The sequence below is a fragment of the Littorina saxatilis genome, linkage group LG17, assembly GCF_037325665.1.
Source record: "Littorina saxatilis isolate snail1 linkage group LG17, US_GU_Lsax_2.0, whole genome shotgun sequence".
In the NCBI taxonomy this organism is placed as follows: domain Eukaryota; kingdom Metazoa; phylum Mollusca; class Gastropoda; order Littorinimorpha; family Littorinidae; genus Littorina; species Littorina saxatilis.
Window position 1 is genome coordinate 57,072,860 of NC_090261.1, and position 23,994 is coordinate 57,096,853.

At 40.6% G+C, this 23,994-nt stretch overlaps 1 protein-coding gene and 1 long non-coding RNA gene across 2 annotated transcripts; both read right to left on the minus strand.

Annotated features, from left to right (window-relative positions):
- Positions 1-8,738: 8,738 nt before the first annotated feature.
- LOC138953323 (octapeptide-repeat protein T2-like) lies at positions 8,739-9,693 on the minus strand. Its single transcript, XM_070325122.1, has 2 exons — positions 9,543-9,693; positions 8,739-9,061 (listed from the first exon to the last, which is right to left on the minus strand). The coding sequence occupies exons 1-2, from the start codon at positions 9,691-9,693 to the stop codon at positions 8,739-8,741; spliced, it is 474 nt and encodes a 157-aa protein (XP_070181223.1).
- A 3,690-nt stretch (positions 9,694-13,383) lies between these two features.
- LOC138951758 (uncharacterized) lies at positions 13,384-17,726 on the minus strand. Its single transcript, XR_011451214.1, has 2 exons — positions 17,530-17,726; positions 13,384-15,061 (listed from the first exon to the last, which is right to left on the minus strand). It is a non-coding gene; the product is annotated as an uncharacterized lncRNA (long non-coding RNA).
- Positions 17,727-23,994: the final 6,268 nt, after the last annotated feature.

Sequence of the window (23,994 nt, forward strand, 5' to 3'; positions counted from 1 at the left end):
ATTGTTCGCTCTTTACGGAGGGCACCTAGGATGTTCTCAATCGGTGAGTGTTTAAATGAAAGGGTGTTTGTACTGTGTGTAAAAGCCTGACCGTATCTGTGATGGTTTACGGGAGGCTTACTGTGCCTTTAAAGTGCAGACACATGTTCATACGACTGTCCTAGTTTAGCAAAGAAAGGGGATACTGTTGCTGTCAAATTCCTCACTCACACACAATGCAACAAGCATCGATCCTAACTGTTCGGTTGATATTTTGTTTCGCTGCTGATGATGCAGAGATGTGCATCTTTATAAGGGTAAAGGTAAGTGAACGTATTCGGCACACGGTTAGGTAGGGACAGGCTCTTTGAAAGACAGGCTTCGGCTTCTTGATGCTGTTAAGTTTTCTTTGAAAGTTCAAACCCTAGTGTAGACATACTTATCAAGAGGGTTCCTGATGAATAATAATTTGTGGATAGAAAACCAATATTTATTTATTTATTTATTTATTTATATGGGAGATTTATATAGTGCTTGACGTTCTCTAAGCGCTTTACATATTAATTTCTGCCGCGTGAGATGGAATTTTTTACACAATATATCACGCATTCACATCGGCCAGTAAATCTTAAGCCATTACGGCGAATATTTACTTTTCACGGCCTATTATTCCAAGTCACACGGGTGTTTGGTGGAATTTTTTTTATCTATGCCTATACAATTTTGCCAGGAAAGACCCTTTTGTCAATCGTGGGATCTTTAACGTGCACACCCCAATGTAAAATTGTGCAGTATTTGCAATTCCTGGGTAAGGCGAAAAATAACAACAGCGATTGAAATGTTTAAAACAACATTTCTCGACCCGTTTACAATATTCTTAGTCGGCTACTGTCATCACAGGAGGTCTGGTGGTAGTGTACGTGTGGATATTGCAGCGTCACACGGATGACTGCACCATCAGCTCTGCTCCGCTGATTTTCAATAAACTCGGCGTGAAGCAGGACACGGTTATCCGTTGATCTCCTAAGCAACGCCTCTGAAATTGGACAAATTCCCCACACCCACGTTTGATTAATATTAATTTGATCGGTGATTTTGAAATATTAGTTCTATCTGCATCAGTACACGGGTCAAAGGGAATGAATTTTGCGCAGAAACAAATTGAACAGCAAGACTGATTACCAGCGCCCACACACCAAAAAAACCGGGGTTACCATTTTCACCTGAACATAGGATAACATATCACGTGTTATCCGACATACGTGAGAGATACCACTCATGAGATGACAATGTCGTTCAAGCAGTTCATGTGAATGAGGTCGTGTCAAACTAGTCTGGCTGGGACCTGATTTTCCACTGCTCGTGATGCCGCGTCACCGAGACAAACGTCATTCTGGGAAAACTTTTGCGCTCGTTGTTTCCCCTTGAAGGATTTTGAGAACGTGCACGTCACGATTTGCTTTCTAGAGTGACGTTTCTTTGCTTTGACGTCACAGATTACACGAGTCTTTGGAAGAGATCGATGTTCCATTTGAAGCATCTTCAATTTGGGCGCTTCGACTGAGAGACGTTTGGAGCAAAAGACACGCAAGTACAGTATGTAGGATAAACAGAATAATACATCGACTTGCTGTGTCGTACCAGATTTACATTCGTTGCTTTTTCAAATATTGAAAAGCTCGCTGTCGCTCGTAGTTCAATATTTAAAAAAGCAACTCGATATCGTCTAAATCTGGTAAGACACAGCAAGCCATGTAGTATTCTCTATCTATGTGTAATTTGCAGGTATAATGATAGCTAACATAACTAATTTTCAGTTTTTGCCTCGGCATATTCAAAACCATCATTAAACAAGATTGCCTGATAAGTAAAATTATCAAATGAAAATGATATTGTTCACGTGAAGAATAACATTTTTAGTTTTGGCTCGATTCCTGGCCGATTGTAGAGCCAAAACTAAAAAAGTTGTACGTTTTCTGGGAAAGCAAATGTTAATTTTCAGTGATACTGTATGTGTAGTTGTCTCATGAAAATTAAAATGTTCCCTTGAAATGTTTAATCATCTGGTTTTGGCGCTAGCAATCCGTTCAAAACATTAATTATCAATTTTTGTGTGCAATTTACAGCGTTAATGCTAACCGACAGTGTTAACTAATAATTTTCAGTTTTGACCTCAGCTTGCTCGCGCCAAACCCATAATTAAACGTGATCACGTTGATAATTGAAAAAGGTGACATTTATTTTGGTATGTGTCAAAGTGAAAGAATGTGCTTGTCTCATGTAAAAAAAAAAAAATAAAAAAAAAAAAAAAAAAAGTCGCGTAAGGCGAAATAACAACATTTGTGACCCTCCACCACGAAATAAGTCGCATGTCACCTCGCGCGGTTCTGCGCTAGGCTTAAAATAAGTCCGGGGGGACTGTGGTAAAAGTGTGAGGGTGACCTTAGTCACAAGCTTATAACTCGAAAAGTTTCCGCTCTTTTCTAAAACGGGTTTTACCACTGGAAAGAGCATAAAACACCCTTTAGGAAAATGTAAAAATATGAAAATCATGCAAAGATGACATGCGACTCATTCCGTGGTGGAGGGTCACATTTAGTCAAGCTGTCGAACTCACAGAATGAAACTGAGCGCACTGCTTTTTTTCACCAAGACCACATACTCGTAGTTTCGTCAGTCCACCGCTCGTGGAACTCTCAGTCAAATTTCATAAAGATCGGTCCAGTAGTTTAGTCTGAATCGCTCTACACACACACGCGCACAGACACACACACAGACACACAGACACACACACACAGACACACAGACACACACACACACACACACACACACACATACACCACGACCCTCGTCTCGATTCCCCCTCTATGTTAAAACATTTAGTCAAAACTTGACTAAATGTAAAAAGAGAGAGAGAGAGAGAGAGAGAGAGAGAGAGAGAGAGAGAGAGAGAGAGAGAGAGAGAGAGAGAGAGAGAGAGAGAGAGAGAAATACATGTACTTGAAAAGTAAAATAGAAAAAAAAGAAAAATAACAAACCCGATCAAGACAGATATTTTAGTGTGGTGTACACCAGTGTTCACACGGGAAAGAGGGTAACAGTAACCTCCCTTGGGTTCCTTAATTGTTACTTTTATTGTGTTTTTTTTTTTATAGTGTGTGTGTATGTGTGTGAATTATCATTGTTGTGGTCTTTGTTCCTTTGTTTAGTTTTATATCTATTTTGTTAACGGCAAATCCTTGTCTGAGAGACCAAAGGAGCTTTTTTTTTAATCAAAAAACAAGAAAGGTAGGTTGTTGGAACGTTTGTTATTGACAAAACAATACATTCACAGATATTTCGACCCAACGCCACGGTCTTTTAAGTGAACAGACAAACAAATATTCACACAAAACTTATCTTGATAGTTCTATCAGTTTACGTCTACTCGTCAGGAAGCGGAGCGAATGAATCAATCTGTGAAATATCTGTGAATGTATTGTTTTTGTCAAAAACAAACGTTCCAACAACCTACCTTTCTTGTTTTTTTGATTCTGAATTTTGGAACGTTGGCAGTCTCTTTGTGTTTAGATTTGAAGCTTTTTTTAGATTTGTTTTTATTTGTTTATTTCGTTTTTTTACTTTCTCCTTTTTTTCATGCGAGAAATTGACTGAATGATGTTTTAACCAAGCTGCCAGTGACAAATTAACTGAATGATGTTTTAACCAAGCTGCCAGTGACAAATTAACTGAATGATGTTTTAACCAAGCTGCCAGTGACAAATTAACTGAATGGTGTTTTAACCAAGCTGCCAGTGACAAATTAACTGAATAATGTTTTACTGAACCAACCTGCCAGTGACAAATCAACTGAATGATGTTTTAACCAAGCTGCCAGTGACAAATTAACTGAATGATGTTTTAACCAAGCTACCAGTGACAAATTAACTGAATAATGTTTTAACCAACCTGCCAGTGACAAATCAACTGAATGATGTTTTAACCAAGCTGCCAGTGACAAATTAACTGAATGATGTTTTAACCAACCTGCCAGTGACAAATCAACTGAATGATGTTTTAACCAAGCTGCCAGTGACAAATTAACTGAATAATGTTTTACTGAACCAACCTGCCAGTGACAAATCAACTGAATGATGTTTTAACCAAGCTGCCAGTGACAAATTAACTGAATGATGTTTTAACCAAGCTGCCAGTGACAAATTAACTGAATGATGCTTTAACCAAGCTGCCAGTGACAAATTAACTGAATGATGTTTTAACCAACTCAACTCAACTCAACTCAACTCAACTCAAATTTTATTGGCTTCAATTTCCACATAGAAGAATTTGTCTTGCGCTTGGGATTAAGACATAGGCAGAAAGTAAGAGTATAACATATAAAAACAGCATTCATATCACATTTCATGTATCACACACAGTAATCACTAGTATAGGCCTAGGCCTACAAATATCACATTTGTCCCTGTATCATACATGCAAATAAATAGTATCACATTTTCCACGTATCACACACAATATATACATTACATAACATACAGCAAGTTTCCATCTCCCGCGCCCCCCCCCCCCCTCCCACATATACATATCCTCGCACGTGCGTCGACTCCATACAAATGACATCATCAGTCCATTAACCAAGCTGCCAGTGACAAATTAACTGAACTTGTGATGTCACAAGTTTTAACCAAGCTGCCGGTGACTGCCCGTGTGTCGATCCTGTTGCATTTTTCATGCGATTATAATTTATATTCGGTTAGCATCACCGTCGGTTGTTCAGTCAACCGCTGGCTTAGGCTTTTGCGCACAGTTCGAACAACCCCCCAGGGAACTGCAGAACGCAGTCCAAAACTTTGCGGACTGAGTGGACGCGTTCTTTCTTGTTGACCAGTTGTGGGTGGAAGGAAGCATTGCCTTATGGGTATTCAAAACGGTGGTATGAAATTTTCGGATTGGGTACAAAACGAGAATTCCTCAACAGTTCACCACTCTTGCCAACCATTCCTTCACATAAATTATATTTTTGAAGTGTCGGTACTACGTCAGCTTTATGGCTGCGTCATTTTTGTATATTTGCATCTATTGTTTGTTGGTACTAGTTACATGTAGTTTAATTGTCAAGACAAATAACGTTCAAACAAAATGGCGAACCAAGCACAAGCAAACCTGTCTGGAGACTAATTTGCGCCGCGCCGGATGATAATATGAAGTGGTCGAAGTTGAGTACTCTTTATGATCATTTACACTAGAGATTGCAAGCATTTTCATAGTTTGTGCTTGCAGTTGTAACCACCGAACCGCTGCTAAGAGCACCAACAACTAAGCCAGCACTGAGCATCAGGGAGAAACTGATATTTTTTCTGAATTAAATCAAAAGATAAAGTGTGCAGAATAAAAGATCCCAGCTCTGTCACTCACAAAAACAAAAAAACAAACAATCAACAAAAACAACAACAATAACAAGAACAAAAAACCCACAAAAAACAACAACCCTAACAACAACAACAACAACAACAACAACAACAACAACAACAACAACAACAACAACAACAACAACAACAACAACAACAAAACAAACAAACAATGAGGTTTTGAACTCTCAGGCTTGCCGGTTTTACCAGAGAATTTACCCTTTTCTACAAAGGGAAAATATAACTACGAGTTCATAGTCTGTGCTACAAAGATCGAATTTCATATCAATCGTGTTCAGTTGAGTACCTGAACACAGCTGTTTCAGATCTGCTCGAAGCATTAACCGTTGCTAGTCGTATATAATTCTTCTTTGTAGAGAAAGTAATTTCTGTACTGTAGGTCCGTACTCGTTTGCTTTTAGTTCTGTTCTCATGTTCCAGCAATCACACGAAGAACTGATAACCACTTGGCGGGGAGGGGTTTAATCATGCATACAATGTAGGGGTTAGCAGGATGCAATATTAACTGGCCACTGTACAGATAAGATTAAGAGGATATATACATCGATTGAGCTGATAACCGCCACACAAGACTCAGAGCTTCAGAGAACACAATCATATACTCTCTCTCTCTCTCTCTCTCTCTCTCTCTCTCTCTCTCTCTCTCTCTCTCTCTCTCTCTCTCTCTCTCTCTCTCTCTATCTCTCCGGCGTCCACGGGCTCAACCACCTACCCCACATCCTAAGCAAATGTCACAGAGTCTGCTCACATCATTAAAGATACATTTCATTCCGTGTAAAACAACTTGTAGATTATCTTGATCTTAGGTTTGTCCAGGGGGTTACATGGAATAAAAGCACCTTTCCACTGCTGCGAATTGTGCATAGATTTGTTGTAGAAGCAATTCCTCGGGTTGGCACAAGTGTAATTTAAGGAATTCATTCAACCAAAACATGTCCACTCTCCACCGAAAGTTGCCATGCTGTGTGGAGTTTTGGTATCTGTCCACATAGAAGAATGCTTTTTTGCTGACCTTATCCCGAGTAAAAGCCTGACCTAATCCCGAGTAAAAGTCTGACCTTATCCTGAGTAAAAGCCTGACCTTATCCTGAGTGAAAATCTGACCTTATCCCGAGTAACAGCCTGACCTTATTCCGAGTAAAAGCCTGACCTTATCCCGAGTAAAAGTCTGACCTTATCCCGAGTAAAAGTCTGACCTTATCCCGAGTAACACCCTGACCTTATCCCGAGTAAAAGTCTGACCTTATCCTGAGTAAAAGCCTGACCTTATCTTGAGTGAAAGTCTGACCTTATCCCGAGTAACAGCCTGACCTTATCCCGAGTAAAAGTCTGACCTTATCCCGAGTAAAAGCCTGACCTTATCCCGAGTAAAAGCCTGACCTTATCCCGAGTAACAGCCTGACCTTATCCCGAGTAACAGTCTGACCTTATCCCGAGTGACAGCCTGACCTTATCCTGAGTAAAAACCTGACCTTATCCTGAGTAACAGTCTGACCTTATCCCGAGTAACAGCCTGAACTTATCCTGAGTAAAAGCCTGACATTATCCCGAGTAAAAACCTGACTTTATCCCGAGTAAAAGCCTGACCTTATCCCGAGTAAAAACCTGACTTAATCCCGAGTAAAAGCCTGACCTTATCCCGAGTAAAAGTCTGACCTTATCCCGAGTAACAGCCTGACCTTATCCTGAGTAGAAGTCTGACCTTATCCCAAGTAAAAGCATGACCTTATCCTGAGTAAAAGTCTGACCTTATCTCGAGTAACTACCTGACCTTATCCTGAGTGAAAGTCTGACCTTATCCCGAGTAACAGTCTGACCTTATCCCGAGTAACAGCCGGACCTTATCCCGAGTAAAAGCCTGACCTTATCCTGAGTAACAGCCTGACCTTATCCTGAGTAAAAGCCTGACCTTATCCCGAGTAACAGCCTGACCTTATCCTGAGTAACAGCCTGACCTTATCCTGAGTAAAAGCCTGACCTTATCCCGAGTAACAGCCTGACCTTATCCCGAGTAAAAGTCTGACCTTATCCCGAGTAAAAGTCTGACCTTATCCCGAGTAAAAGTCTGACCTTATCCCGAGTAACACCCTGACCTTATCCCGAGTAACACCATGACCTTATCCCGAGTAACAGCCTGACCTTATCCCGAGTAAAAGTCTGACCTTATCCCGAGTAAAAGCCTGACCTTATCCCGAGGAACAGCCTGACCTTATCCGGAGTAAAAGCCTGACCTTATCCCGAGTAACAGCCTGACCTTATCCTGGGGAAAAACCTGACCATATCCCGAGTAAAAGCCTGACTTTATCCCAAGTAAAAGCCTGACCTTATCCCGAGTAAAAGCCTGATCTTATCCCGAGTAAAAGCCTCACTTTATCCCAATTGAAAGCCTGACCTCTACCCGAGTAAAAGCCTGATTTTATCCCAAAAAGCCTATCTCAAGTAAAAGTCTATCCCAGGTACAAGCCTGATCTTACCGCAGGTAAAAGCCTGAACTTATCGCGGGTAATAGTTTGGGCGGATCTATTGTGAATTACAAGGTGGTTTACACAGAAGAAAGCCAAGGTATCTGTAAGCATCCGCAAATCAAAACAAAAGGCAATCAAGGGGCAATTATTCGGGGCACACATTCCACAGTGTGCAAGACAAACATTCTGGACCACCTACAGGTTGTCGTCCGCAGAAAATCAATGAATTACAACAACCTTAAGAACGTCCTCTCATCTACACATTGCTTTCTCCTTATCGCAAGAACTCAATTTTCAAACGAGCAGCGCTAAGGGAGCAAACATGATTTATACAACAATACAACTGATAACAATATGTTTCTTTCTTTGGTAGGAATAAAGGAGGAGTGCGATTTTTCTTTGGACGGGCATTCGCTGGTGATGAAGTTCGATCGTCAGGCCGAGTTTTCAAACCAATTAAAACGACCCCCCCCCCCCCCCTTACCAATTCGTGCTAACAACCAGATGTCTAAACATTTCATTATCTTTTTCAAAAGACGCCAAAGTTGACCTCTCTCACCCCAATTGATTTTCTGGAAGCACTTTTATATCGTTCAATGCCAGACTCTCATTAGGAGAAATCGATTGCTCCCAAGAAACCGGATGGATGACAATCCTTTTAACCTTAAACATCGACGACACTTTGGGCGAAGCTTACCTGGGGAATAATGTTGTCCCCTCCCTCTTCCTCCTCCTCCTGCGCCTTCCATCTACATTCTTATCCTCTTCCTTTTCCCCCTTATGACAACTTGTCTCTTCCTCCTTTTTTCCTCCTTCTGCCATTTCCTCTTTCTTCTTCTCTTATCCCCCTAACCTCATGTTTCTGTTATCCACCTCCTGCCCTCTCCTCATTCTCTTTCTCCTGTCTGTTTCTTTTGTTCCTGTTGTTTACTTCCACTATACTGTCCGCTCTTCCTCCTCCATCCCCAGTCTTCTCATCCTCTGCTGCCTCCTTCTCTTCCTCTTGTCTCCTCTCCACCTTCTGTTCTCTCCTTGTCCTCTTTCTTCTGTCCTGTCTTCTTTTTCTTTTCCATGTCTTCTCCTCCACTTCTATCCCCTCCTCCTCCTCCTGTCTCCTCTTCACCTTCTGTCCTCTCCTTCTCCCCTTCCTTCTGTCCGCTTCTTCTCTTCTCCTTCTCTTATTCCTGTCTTCTCCTCCATTCCTGTCCCCTTCTACTCCTCTTTCTCATGTCCTCTCCTCCTTCTCTCCCCCCTGTCTTCTCCTCAACTCCTATCCCCTTCTCCTCCTCTTGGCACCTCTCTTTCTCCTCTTCCTTCTGCCCTCTTTTCATTCTCTCCCCTATGTCTTCTCCTCAACTCCTATCCCCTTCTCCTCCTCTTGGCACCTCTCTTTCTCCTCTTCCTTCTGCCCTCTTTTCATTCTCTCCCCTATGTCTTCTCCTCAACTCCTATAGTCTACTCCTTTTTCGCCAGTCCTCTCCTCCTTCTCTCCCCCCTGACTTCTCCTCAACTCCTATCCCATAGTCTACTCCTTTTTCGCCAGTCCTCTCCTCCTTCTCTCCCCCTGTCTTCTCCTCAACTCCTATCCCATAGTCTACTCCTTTTTCGCCAGTCCTCTCCTCCTTCTCCCCCCCCCTGTCTTCTCCTCAACTCCTATCCCATAGTCTACTCCTTTTTCGCCAGTCCTCTCCTCCTTCTCTCCCCCCTGTCTTCTCCTCAACTCCTATCCCATAGTCTACTCCTTTTTCGCCAGTCCTCTCCTCCTTCTCTCCCCCTGTCTTCTCCTCAACTCCTATCCCCTTCTCCTCTTCTTGGCACATTTCCTTTTCCTCTTCCTAGCTTCTGCCCTCTTTTCATTCTCTCCCCCCTGTCTTCTCCTCTTCCTTCTGCCCTCTTTTCATTCTCTCCCCCCTGTCTTCTCCTCAACTCCTACCCCCTTCTCCTCCTCTTGGCACCTCTCTTTCTCCTCTTCCTTCTGCCCTCTTTTCCTTCTCTCCCCCCTGTCTTCTCCTCAACTCCTATCCCCTTCTCCTCTTCTTGGCACATTTCCTTCTCCTCTTCCTTCTGCACTCTTTTCCTTCTCTTCCTCCTGTCTTCTCCTCAACTCCTATCCCATAGTCTACTCCTTTTTCGCCTGTCCTCTCCTCGATCCATCTCTCTGTTCCTGTTTTCGCTCTTCCTCTCCTTTTTCCCGTCACCCCCTCCTGCTCTCCCCTACTGCTTATATGACCTCTCCTTGGTTCCCTTTCTTTTCCTTCTATTCTTTCCTTCTTCTCATTCTCTTCGTTCTGTTCTATCCTCATGTCATCTCCTCCACCAGTCCTTTACTTATTCTCCTCCGCATACCCTCTCTTCCTCTCCCTTACTCCCCTGCTATCCTCTCCTATTCCCCTTCTATTATTCTGTTGCACCCGCCCCCCCCCCCTCCCCCACCCCCCCCCCTATATGCTATATATGCTAATTTTATGCTTCTCTTCCTCCTTCTGCCCAATGCCTCTCGTCATCTTCATCCTCATTCTCCTTCCACCCCCCCTCCTCCTCATCCTTCTCCTATCATCCCTCCTCCTACTCTCTATCTTGTCTTCTTCTCCTGTCCTGTCCTCTCTTCTTCCTCCTCCTGTTCTTTCCATCCGCCTCATTCTCCTGCAGTCACCTCTTGCTCCTTTTGTTTTTTCCTCCTGTTCTTGTTATTTCCTCTTCTTTCTTCTGCTCTCATCCTTCCCCCTACCCTCATTTACCATCCTCATTTGTTTCTCTTAATTTCCAGACAACAACAACAAAAACAAAAACAACAACAACAACAACAACAACAACAACAACAACAACAACAACAACAACAACAACAACAATTCTTTCTCTCTCCGCCTCTCCTATTCTTCACCCTCTTCCTCTGCCTTCTCCTAGATATAAGCGAAAAACAACCAACTGCAACAACAGACTGCCCGACAGTATAGTATAGCCAGACCACCAACAGAAGCGAGTGATTGATTTTCAGCATTGTGGAGCTTAACGCTGCGAGGATAACTCCTGGGACCCCTCATTGCCACACAAGCGCGGATACGGACATTTCACAACGAACACGTTCGGCGTCGCTGGATACCAGTGGACGTTAATGTGAAATACCTGTTTTTGGTGGAGGGATGGTGGTTGTCCCAACGGGTCTCTGTGGATGGCCGAGAGCATCATAGTTTGTTGCCATTACCACCAACACCAGATGCTCGACCCTCACAGGACATGGTATTGTGATTTTGTATTTACTTTTAACTGTGTTTATTTGTTACCTGTGTCTGAGCTCCTTTTGTTGGTGACTGTAATGTGTATTGTGATTTGGTTTTCATAGTGGCGATGTTCGACCTTTAGAGAACATTGTGTTGTTATGATTTCTTTACTTGTTACTGGGTTTTGTTTGTTACTTGTGTCTGAGCTATGGTTTAAGTTCTCCTTTACTGATGACTGTGACGTGTACAGTGGTTTGCTTTACATTGCGTTGTTATTCGATCTGTAGAGAACATTATGTTTTAATGTTTTATGTACTCTTTACAATGTTTGTCTATTACCTGTGCCTGAGCTATGACTGAAGTTCTCCTTTACTGGTGACTGTGTATAGTGGTTTGCTTTGCACTGTGTCGATATTCGATCTTTAGAGAACATTATGTTGTGATGTTTTATTTTATTTTTACAGTATTTGTTTGTTACCGGTGCGTATTATGAATAACTTTTTACTGTGTTTGTTTGTTACCTGTGTCTGAGCTATGACTGAAGTTCTAATTTACTGGTGACTGTGTGTGATTTACTTGCTACTGTGTTTGTTACCTGCGTCTGAGCCATTACTGATGTCCTTAAAGTGTAACTAAACAGACATTTTGAAGTGTCAGCTTTACTGAATTGCTTCATGTTTTGTCCAAGTATAGACCTGTAGAAGCGATACTGGACGATTTTTCCAACGTTTACTGTGTTTTCTGATTTACTACGATTTTTTAAAAGTGTTGAACCCATTTCAGATTTACCTGATTATCTGTTCTTGATTTGATACTTCCAAAGAACAAGTGGTACTTTGAGTTCCGGTTTTATGTTTTAACCAATCAGAATTTGGTTCCTAAATAAAATCGTCTGCTGCCTGTCCCAGCAGAGTCGGCAACAAGCACTGCTTGCCACATGTGTGATGTTACCAACAGAAATAGCCATAAATTGGGCAAGGTAGCAATGTAAATGAATTGGATCTAACTAATGTGCTTGTACTGCATCTCTGGCCTTTGAATTCACTCCAAATGTACTGGCTCAGCGTGAGAGGCAACATCCTGTCGAAGTCGTAAGCACGAGGCTGACTGGGAGATTATTATTCGAAGAGCATGCTGAAACGGATTGTAAGTACAATATTTTACATGTTCTCGACATTTCTGTTGATCTTTCCTTAACTTTAATTGTTTCCTTGATTTAAAACCCTAGGGCTTGTATTTTCAGTTGTGATACTAAGCACGTATCTTTACCACAGTATCCGATCACTTCACACTTGAATTTTGGAATGATGAAGTGGAATTATTTCTGGATCTAATTTATTCCTTGTTCCCCCCCTCTCGATTCCTTTTTTCGCCACATATGTATTGTCGTGTGAGGGGGTAGATGCGTGTACTGGCTGATTTATTTTGATTTTTTTACTTCGATCAGATACAGATGATTGGAAAAAAAACTTGTCAAGGATTTCAGAATTTAATAGATCTGTTCGAAGTTTTTACGGGATGGGTCCTGTTACAATACAGACTGAATGTGCCCAAGATGAACTTTTGATTAAACATACACACACAAATGAATCTCTTGAGTTTGTTATACGGCGAATGTCCAGTTTCCACCATGTCTGTGGTATGTTTTTATACTGTTTGATTGAATAGACTGACGTGCATTCTCTCGCAAATGTGCGCGCGTGTGTGTTTGTCTGTGCCTCAGACTTATTAATCAAAGATGATGTTGCACATTGCAGATCTATGCGACAGGAGCAAGTGGACAAGACAGCTACATTTGTCTGAGCGAAGATCCAACGGTAAGCTCTTTTAGCCGAAGACAGCGAGCCTGGGTGCATGCATGCAAGCTTCTATCATGTTCGTGTGAGTGCTGCAGGGCTATTAGACGACTTTTCATTATTCTTGATTTGGAGATCCATGCAGGGTATTAGAAAGTGCAGAATATACACGTTTGAACAAATACGATGTGTGTTTGCTCTGAAAAAAAGAAAAGACGCAACAAACAAACATTGTATTTGTTTAAAGTATCACAAATATTTATTACCTGTATCTGCATGTTTTGATAATGATGAAGGGTAAATTACTTTGACGTGTGCTTTTCTATTTTTTTTTAACCACACTGATAACGAATGATAGAAACACAGACACACTTAATAACATATCCACAAAAATTGTAACAATAAATGTAAGCTGAACAATGCCTGCAACACATTTCAGGCCTCAGAAGGAAGTAATTATGAGATTCAGACAGAGAGAGAAAGCCTAACACGAAACCAGTTGTGACATTTTTTATTTCATTATGTAATATTAAAAACACGACAACAACGTATTTCCTGTACTTAGTTTCGTGCAATTATGGATTGCAAAGTATGTCTAATTGAGTGGCATAAAGAGGCACTGTTGCATGAAAAACCAACTCGGATCTTGACTAGGATCAGGATTTTACATGGACACAACCTAGAATTTAACATCCTGGGGGGAGGGGGGTACTGCGCCTTTCACATCAAGATGTAAAGATCTATTTTAAATAATACTTATTAGAAGGGAACAAAATCAAACAAACTACAACAATCGTTCTGAGGGGAGAGAATTACCTCTTCCGAAGAAATTACCTCCCTTGCTTTTTTTGTCGTGACTTATGTAGAGTAAAGTGAATAGAAAGTGAATCAGTCAGTAACAAACAAAAAAACCCCAACATTTCTTAAGATCAATGAGGAGTCTTGAAGTATTTGTCAATGTTAATCTTGTATGCATAACAAACAATATATTACGGATTGATAATTAAAGAAAATCGTCCCTTCTACAGGGTTGACCCCCCTAAAAAGGACACCCACAACCATGCAAATTACTTCTGCATCTGTTGAACCAATTATTTTATATATATGGTATTCATTAACTTCATTTTATGTTCTGCCTTTCCAGTAAGTGGCAATTTTGTAAATTGAATGGTCTGACTTTTGTGCAATTTTAATTTTTTTCTCCAAATTCGGGGGTCGACTAAACAGAACGAGTTTTGACATTGAGCGGTAGCCATTTTTACCTAATTTAAACCCTTCAGGCTTTTACCTTTTTGATTATTTTGAATGTCTGAGTATGTAAAAACATCCCCTTCAACCCCCAGGCTATCGATGACCTGAAGAAAGCATGCAGTTACAGCTAGGTTCAGGGCAATCCTCAGACACGAAAGCGTTGGTGTCATTGGTGATGCAAAAGTTAGATCATTTAACCTACAAATTTGCCACTTTGTGAACTGCACATGCATAAAATCAAGTTTAAGTATGCTGAATATGAAGTTATCCAGTCAATTGGTGTAGAAGTTATAGCATTACTGTCAGTTAACAGTATTTAAAATCCTCTAAAGTAAAATCTGACATATTCGAAAGTTTTGCATAAACACCCAGACAATTTTTACGATACTCTCCTAAGCTTCTCCACTTCTCAGCCCTGTCTTGGAAATCAAATGAATTCGAATAAGGCAGTCAAAATAACTTAGTTTGGAGCACCCATCAATCAGAATAAGCATTAACTTTTGACACAGGAAATATCTTCTACCGAAAGCTCTCCTGGTTTTATTCTACATTTTTCCTGCATAATGGTAACAAATTTAATGATAAATCTAAACAACGAAGTGACTGTGGTAAGATGAACAAAGTTAAAAAACAAAGGATTACTGTAAATGGTTTACGAATCGAAATCTAAACAAGTTTTAATGATAAGTAAAATGATAAAAAAATAAAATTAAAAAAAGCTAACGTCCTCGCATTTGTCCAAAATTATTCCATGTTTAACATGGGAACAGAGGGATAATTGGTCTAAAGAATTTTTAAAAAGGAGGGTTAGGGTAACTATCTGTATGCAATGCCCGCTATAGATGAAAGACTTTTGTGGAAGCCATGGAAGAATGCATCGCTGTTGTGCTGGTTCAGCTTGAGGTCCTGTCCTAGCGAATATCCTGCACACACAAAAACACGACTTTTTAAGCCACTTATGTTGCATTCCGTGACATAGCTTTGTTAAAACCGTGTGCCTGATAATAATGACAGATTTTGTTGATATACATTTGTTTTAAGACACCCCATATCAGGGCCGGACCCAGGGGGGGGTTCCAGGGGTTCCGGAACCCCACCCCTGGAAAAAGCATGTACCTTGCTTTGAGTGGTTTTTTTTTTTTTTTACTAGTTTTAGCACCAAAACAATGCTGCTCTTAACCCTCAAAACAAGGCCCAGAATGCACCAGATTGCACATATTTTAACCGTTTTTCAACAATTTTCCGGGGGAGCATGCCCCCGGACCCCCCTAGTTCACGCGCCTGCTTTGCTGGCGCGCGCTTGTGGCTTCGCCACTTCGCTGATTTGCCTTCCAAAAAAAGGAGGAACCCCCCCTTACAACTCATTTGGTCCGGCCCTGCATATAATATTGTTTGACAATCTCTTTCAACATAGTTTACGAATCACCAATGTGTATACAAATGCAAATAACCCACAGGTCAATAAATTACTTTCCATGCAGAGAGAGAGAGAGAGAGAGAGAGAGAGAGAGAGAGAGAGAGAGAGAGAGAGAGAGAGAGAGAGAGAGAGAGAGAGAGAGAGAGAGAGAGAGAGAGAGAGAGAGAGAGAGATTAAAACTAGAAAATGTGTGCTATATAAAACAAGGATAATCACTGTCAAATCTTTGATTGTACCAGCATGGTGTTTACTGCGCTATATACACAACCTGTTTTATTTCATTTATTGATTTTTTTATTTTTTTTTTTTGGGGGGGGGGGGGGGGGGGGGGGAAGAGGATGTTTTGTGATGAGGGTTTTTTCAAAGCCTTTACTGCTTTAGTCATTGAATCCACCCGACTTCGATTTATTGTTCAGTGATGGGTAATTGTGTGACCAACTATGTAAGTTAGTGATTGTTCTGGCTTCATAGAATGACATTGCATTAATTTTATAAGTGTATGTGTGTGTGTTTCAGGCAAGAGCTGAAATTACAGTCCTAGTTGTATGCAGTACCTCTGCTTCTTCGTTCAGTAATCAAAGTATACAATCTAAACCGATTAATTTGTTCAATAATGTTCAGCTTACCATCCCTAAGAAGGCAGTAACGTGCCGAAATATTGATTATAGATATTAACGTACCTAACCTGGTTACTGGTGTGTTTTCTTTTTATTTCAATAATGTAAATGTGTGACAACTTGCAGGGTACTTGATGTTCAGAGCAATTTTTCTGGCAAAAGACCTTTTATGGATCAAAGAAAACTTTTGTCATGGTGCACAAGTCAATCAATTTGGTTGATAAATAATTTGTGCTGCATTTTCCCTGGTTCCAAAACGTAGTATGTATTACCACATGTCCTTACCTGTCATTGGCATCACATGATTCTCTGCAAGCAGTCTTTTGTGGAAATACGTCATTTAACACTTGCACTTATAGTAGGTGGCTGTGGAACGGTAGACATGCAACGACAACGAACAACAAAAGACAAAGTGTGGAGTACACTCATTTTTCTTAACATACGCTAAGTTTCTTTGAGAATGCTCCAAGTGAAAATCAGGGGTTCCTAGGCCTGCTATCACAATTAAACAGCTTCTTCTCAGAATCAGGAGGGAAAAAACTGTTATATGGCGAGATGTCGTGACAAGAACAGACAGCAGCAGCAGCAACAACAACATTGCTAAATCGTCGCTTTAACAAAATTTCATGTTTAGCATCGCAGACAAAGCACGGCTACTGATCCGACCAAAGCCACACTTCATGCACGATGGGCACATTGTTATGGCCAGCTTGTTAACGTGCGCATTGTGTATGTTTTACATAGAATTGAATGTGTTTGTCGTTGTGTCTGTCATCTATCCTAGTCGTTTGATTTAGAATAAAGCAAACTTATTACAATGTTTTTGATGAAGGATTGGCATCAAGACTTTTCCTATTTTCCAACTCTGCCACCATACACTGGCCGTTCAGGTCTGCATGTCGACCACATGGTGTGTGATCAGATTTTTCGGACATGTTCACAATGCTTACATGACCACCAAATGGAAAATCAGTTGGTATTTGTTATGTTTTTGTGTTAGCACAATCTTCATACAAGTAAACAGAAACAGTTTTGTTGCAAACAGTGCCTTCATAAGAAAAAATGCTTCCAAGTCAAAATACATACCCCCTTTTTCGTATTGCGTAAAATATACCCATAAATTCTGGACATCATATTTTTATTTTTTTCACAACAATGAAACCAAACTTTGGCATATGTTTTAGCAATATATTCACAATAAAACCTATGAGTTTGAAGGCTGCATCTTGTTTTGTTTATTTTTGAGAATTTTTTTGCAAACCCATGCAAATGGCCAGTTTCTGGGGAGAGAGTGGGGAGATAATGGCCAGTATAGAAAAAGTTAATAAGTAAACTAATGTCAGAAGTAGGTATTTACCTTGTTTGCCTTCGCGTTCTTGATAGCCCGCTGCAGCATTTGTATCACTTCCCTTGACATTCAAAACGCCAATGTATTTCTGAAAGGAAAATAAAGATATTGACCGAAACATCACACAAGTGGTATGTCATGCTAGGTTTTGTGTACAGTGCCTGTTCTGCGACCACATCCGATTGTAATTTAAATAAACAAAAACTGTATCCATTTATTATTTCTCTATTTGTTTGTGTGTGTGCAGGGGCGGATCACATCATTTTTAAGGGGGAGTTTCCAAATTTCTTTTAGGGACAATTTGACGACGCGAAGCGTTTTGTTGAAGACGCGAAGCGTTCAACCTCCTTGGGGGGGGTCCGACAACTGTTGATAAAAACAAGGAAAATGGATCAATCTGAGCCAAGAAACATCCCCTAATACACCTTCCAAAAAAGTAAATATATTAAGAAGAAAAATTTGAATCACAACAAGGACAACCTGAGCAAACTATTTAGCCAACTTCTTTCCAAAATCGTCACTTAGAATACAAAGGCCGGCTCCTAAGTGGTCCGGAAACCCCGGAACCCCCCTCCGGATCCGCCCAGTGTGTGTGTGTGTGTGTGACCGATGACCTTCTCTAAATTCTAATCGTTGCGTTTGCATGGTAAAAAAGTTTTAATACTGGATATGCCCATGAAAAAATATCATTTCTTGTTCATGTCATTGTGTGTGTGTGGCCAGGACCGTGACTTCTACTTGCCTCAACATCTTCAGAAAAGACACAAAATGCCAGCAGGCGTATGTTCTTGGAGCACTCAGTATGCCGTCATCTGCAAACAAATAAATACAAATTATTCAATTGTGTAAATAAAGAACAATCATTTTAATATTACAACAAAAAATTCATATAACTGTAGTCTTCACCAGAGACATCCACTACACTATCTTTAAATAAAACTGCCGTAAAAAATTGAAATACTATAAAACTTACCCCCACTCAGATCTATTTGGGATTATTCAAGTTTCAACCATGTAACGATGCCGGTTTGGACAGATCTGCTAGTTTGCCGCTGAAACTGAAATCAAAGGCGATCTTCAGAACTATTTCTAATCTTGTATTTGTGATTAATATAAAATACTGATCTTCCCAATAGAAGCTGATGTGTATACACATGACCAGGACAAGGTATTTTGTTACAGGGCATTTACGCAGACGTCGCAGTTCAAAATATCGTTTTAGATCTGATTTTGTACAGCAGCCTGTGTGATTCAGAATCGTCTGCCCTTTTTCGGTTTAACATTTTATGGACGATTCCTATGAGACTGCTCAATCATAACTGATGACAAATTCAGAAACAGATGATGGTTTCAAGTAGGCTACAGTAATGATTCGTTAAAAATGTCAAGCCACTCGTCGATCATTCACACTCAAAGAACCCAAGCCAAATCTGCTCTGGTTCCGAGCAGCTTTTTCCAACTGAGACCCTAATTGTTACGCATCTGCCGCGAAAAGATAGACCACAAACAAGCGGCACTGTACCATGCTTTCGTTTATGTTGCTAAACAGATTAAATGTGCATTGTAAATGTGCTTACAGCAAAGAAATGCATCCTTACTTACCACAAACATACTGGTACCACATTCATCGCACTTGTGTCTTCTTACCAAAACCTATCGATATGTTTGTTTACAATATATTGGTAATTACTAACCGTTAACTATTTTTCAAAAATCTGAAATGACTTTTAAGAATCAAAGAAAGATTCGCTAAAACGGTTGACTTCAGAAAATAAGCAATATTTTTCTGAACCATGAAATAAAAATCGAAAACTCCGTTTGATCTTTTATTTTGGTAGATTGATGACAACAGCCGGAACTGAAAGTACCAGAACCAAAAATTAAGGGCATTAATCAGGTAAACTAAGAAGATTGTCGTTCCTGGCGCGCACTTCACATGTCCGTCAAACAGTGTCCGAGTGAGAGAAAAAATTTTTTTTTTTCGCAGTTCGACAGTATATGAGGCCCTTCTTCATATCAAAGTGTAAAGGTTGCTGAACGATGTTTTTCCTTTTTGCTTGTTTAGTTACACTTTAACTGGACGAAGGAACGAACAATGAGAAAGAAAAGAACAAAGGAAAGAACAAAGGAATGAATGAATGAATGAATGAATGAAGGAGGGAAGGAACGAAGGAAGGAACGAACGAACGAACGAATGAACGAAGAAAGAGCAAAATATCAACGAAGTAAGAGTCCTGGAATGTTCATGCACCGAGTTCTTGATATGTAAAGATGTTTTCCCCTTTCTGTCGTCTCTTTTTGCCATAGCATCAGCGTTACAAGAATATTTCCAAACGTTGGTAATACTTCAGACTTAGCTTTTCAGGTTTCTGCGTGTGTGTTTTTTTGGTTTGTTTGTGTGTCTGTCTTAGCTTTCAGTAACCTCTTGCGAAAATGAAGTTATACAAACATTATAAAGACCCAGAAAGCTTCCGAGCTGGAGCCTGCATCTTTAAAACATTGTCAACATGAAATGCCAAACCTGTTTCTTCGAGAACAATACGAGCAGGGAAGCAGGCAATGAAAACGAATGGATTCTCGTTCAGCAAGAATAGAAGACAAAGCAATGCCCAGAGACATGTCTTGTCGGTGTTTTCAGAGTGTTCTATTTCACTCGGCCGTGACAAACGGCTTCTCTGGGGAGCGCTAAACATCATTGAAATTTTGGAAATGCCAAGTTAAATTCGTCGCACTGGTTCAATTTTTAAGTAGAATGTACAATCTAACACTGACAGAAAAAAATACCCCATTGTCATCGAGAGAGCTGTTGAAAACCTAGAATTGCACATCCGCACGTCAAAGAAGTCGACACAAATTGTATCTACACTAATCGTCATAAAAAACTAAACACATACATTTAGCTGTAGAACTTTGTGATGCGGCCAGACATAGTAAAACCAAGTATATTTCCAGAAAGGTAATTCATCCCCCTACCGTTTGAAACAAAGAGTTTCAATTTTCATCAATTAGTTTTTATGCAGTGTACCGGAGACCTAGGACACCACCCGAAATCAAATTCGCAAAAGCACATTTGCAGACACTAAAACACACATAAAATCAAAATAAGCAAGAGTGATCCCGTTTTTGATCTCAAATTGAAGAACAACTTATTTTCTACCCATACAAATTGATTTGGTTCAGCTGTTGTGCCTAGCAGTGTTGTTTTGCCATTTTGAAGAAGACAGGTGTCAACTTCGTCAGAAGCCGTAAAAGGCCTGTTTTGGTGGCATTTCATGTGGGCTATGTGGGTTTGTTTGTTTGTTTGCTTAACGCCCAGCCGACCACGAAGGGATCAGGGCGGTGCTGCTTTAACATATAACGTGCGCCACACACAAGACAGAAGTCGCAGCACAGGCTCCATGTCTCACCCAGTCACATTATTCTGACACCGAACCAACCAGTCCTAGCACTAACCCCATAATGCCAGACGCCAGGCGGAGCAGCCACTAGGTTGCCAATTTTGATTTAAAGTCTGAGGTATGACCCGGCCGGGGTTCGAACCCACGACCTCCCGATCACGGGGCGGACGCCTTACCACTAGGCCAACCGTGCCCGTGGCTATGTGGGTAAAACCCTGTTGTTTTAGAATGGCTCATTGTATTGCTTTTAAATTTGACATGAGTACTGATCACACAATTTCTAAACAGTGTGTAAAATATCATGGCGTTTTGATGAGTTTGTTTGGACGTACTGGAACTTTTCAGAAAAGTTTGATTAAATTGTAATAACTTTTGAGTATGGTTGCAAAAATTCAGCATTTTACACACTTCAACACAAATGAATATTACAATTTGGGATCGATTTTGGTACAACAACATCGCGCTTGTGTGGTATGGAAATGTGAACGCGAAACAACAATTATGAAAAACAGGTCTTCCAACATCAAAACCAAGTCCAGCGCAGCAGACTGAACTGGCACGTCACTCACAGCGATAAAAAGCGTGCCCGTCTTCTTCAAAATGGCAAAACAACACTGCAAGACACAACAGCTGAACCAAATCAATGTGAATGGGTAGAAAATGAGTTGTTCTTCAATTTGAGATCAAAAACAGGGTCATTCTTGCTTATTTTGATTGTTTAGTGTCTGCAAATTTGCTTTTGCGAATTTGATTTTGGGGGGGTGTCCTAGGTCTCCGGTACACTGCATAAGCACTAATTTATGAAAAATGAAACTCTTTGTTTCAAACGATAGGGGAATAAATTACCTTTCTGGCAATAAACTTGTTTTACAATAACTGGCCGCATCACAAAGTTCTACAGCTAAATGTATGTGTTTAGTTTTTTATGACGATTAGTGTAGAAACAAATAGACAAGATTTGTGACACACGCATGCATGCACGCACGCACACACAAAAGCACGTTCAAACACACGCACGTACGCACGCACGCACGCACGCACGCACGCACACACACAGGCACGCACGCACGCACGCACACAAACACACACACAAACACACACACACACACACTGACAACCACACACACACACACACACACACACACATACACAATAAAGGACTTGCCCAGCTGAACAAAATGCCAGCTGTCCTTTGTTTGGATGTCAACTGTCTTATCGAAGCACAGGCAAAGGCGTGTCTGGAAATGTTCCTTCCCTGGAATTAAAATAGTCAGTTTGGACAAAAAACTAAGCAAGAAATAATGGATTCGCGACGTTTTAAGCTGGTATTTGTGTGACTTCTCCAGCTGAGGTGTAATTTGTTTGATTTACTTGTTCCCCTATGATACCAGGAAACAAATGTTTTGCCTCATGATACCAGCAGGAACGCAATGCAAGAATAGTAATGTTACTGTGTATATATCATATATGACAAGAACGCGATAACGCGACGAGAGATTTGTTTTAGAGTTATAAGTTGTGATTATAATTGTGTAGGGCAAGAACGTGATGACAGAATGAGGTGAAATTTTATAGATCGCAATAATTGTGTAGTGCAAGAATGTGATGACAGAATGAGGTGAAATTTTATAGATCGCATTAATTGTGTAGTGCAAGAATGCAATGAAAAAAAAATCATAAAATGTATAAGACGCAATAGTAATTTCGTAGGGCAGGAACATAGGGAGCTGTAACTCCCTACCCCCCCCCCCCCCACCCCCGCCCTCCCAATTCTCTCCCCTTTTATATATTTTTGTGTGTGTGCAGAAAATCAATGGCTTTAAATGTGGCCCATATTTCTGCAAAAGCCTGGACATGATAATAATTGGTCTTCGTTGATCAATTGAAATCTGAAGGCACGGAGTTTCCCTTCAACGTCCCCTCCACATGGAAATTCTATTCAAATTTGACGTCAAGAAGCAAACGAGTTTCCAGCAATAGCAAATACTGATCTTTTCTTTAGCCAGGAAAAGAAGCGTCTTCTGTTTGGAAAGATACTTAGGACTTTTGCTGAAATCAGCTTCTGATGAAAAGAAGAAGGCCTGAGGGCACGGGGAAGATGAGAGATTTAATTAAAGAAAAGCCGATAAAAAGACACTCATTCACACACGCACGTACGCATGCACGCACACACACACGCACACGCACACAGACACACAGACAGAGACAGAGACAGACAGACAGACAGACAGACAGACAGATAGACACATACACACACACACAAACACGTACGCGCACAAACACACACACACACACACACACACACACACACACACACACACACACACACACACACACACACACACAAACATTGTACATTTTGAACCAGAATAAGTGATGACGCAGAGTCACCAATAAACTGTGCAACCCTCAACCAATTCCTCATGCAATCCTTTCTGCACATCGTTTAGCTGTAAAAGGAAATCCGATTAGAGCTATTTCTGTGTCATTTGCCAGACTTTCACAATGTAATGCTTTTAGCTCGGAAACATTAAAGTCTTTGCATGTTGACCTAAACAGCACTTAATATTTGTTGAGTTGTTATGCTTCGAGGGTCCAAGGTTTCTCAGTGCCAAGGACGTTACTCGAAGTTCTTTCACCTAAAATATTGTTGATAAAAAGAACAGTCGTCGTACAGTAACGACATTAACTGAAGCAGAATAACAGTAAGGAAAGAGGAGAGAAAAATGTGTCAGTCCGTACAAACAAAAGGGAGGAACACTGCCTGTATTTTGCAATTCGCATGAGCACAGAACAGAAACTAACTGTGTAACATTTTATTCTCAATTATTTTACAAAAGAAATAACACAACTTAAACAAAACATGCTTTTAGGTTACTTTTTGAGAGGCGAAAAAAACCATGCGCAAATAGTGTGGTTTTGGCATCTTTGGCATGTTTGTTCACCTTCCGTCCGATACAGAAATCGTTGGATCGATTGTGCTTTCAAGCCGACATGATCGATTCCTTCTCTTTGTGACATGAAGTGATTAAGCCAGACGTAGTCGTGTTGAATTTGTTGTATTTTTTTGGCGTTA

Bases quoted from the DNA above. Each gene is read 5' to 3' on its own strand.
- LOC138953323 (XM_070325122.1), bottom strand. From the start codon at position 9,693: ATGTGCCAAGAAGAGGAGAAGGGGATAGGAGTTGAGGAGAAGACAGGG. The intron at 9,062-9,542 runs GTAGACTATGGG...ATGGAGGAGAAG, and splicing joins AGAGGACTGGCGAAAAAGGA to ACAGGAATAAGAGAAGGAGA.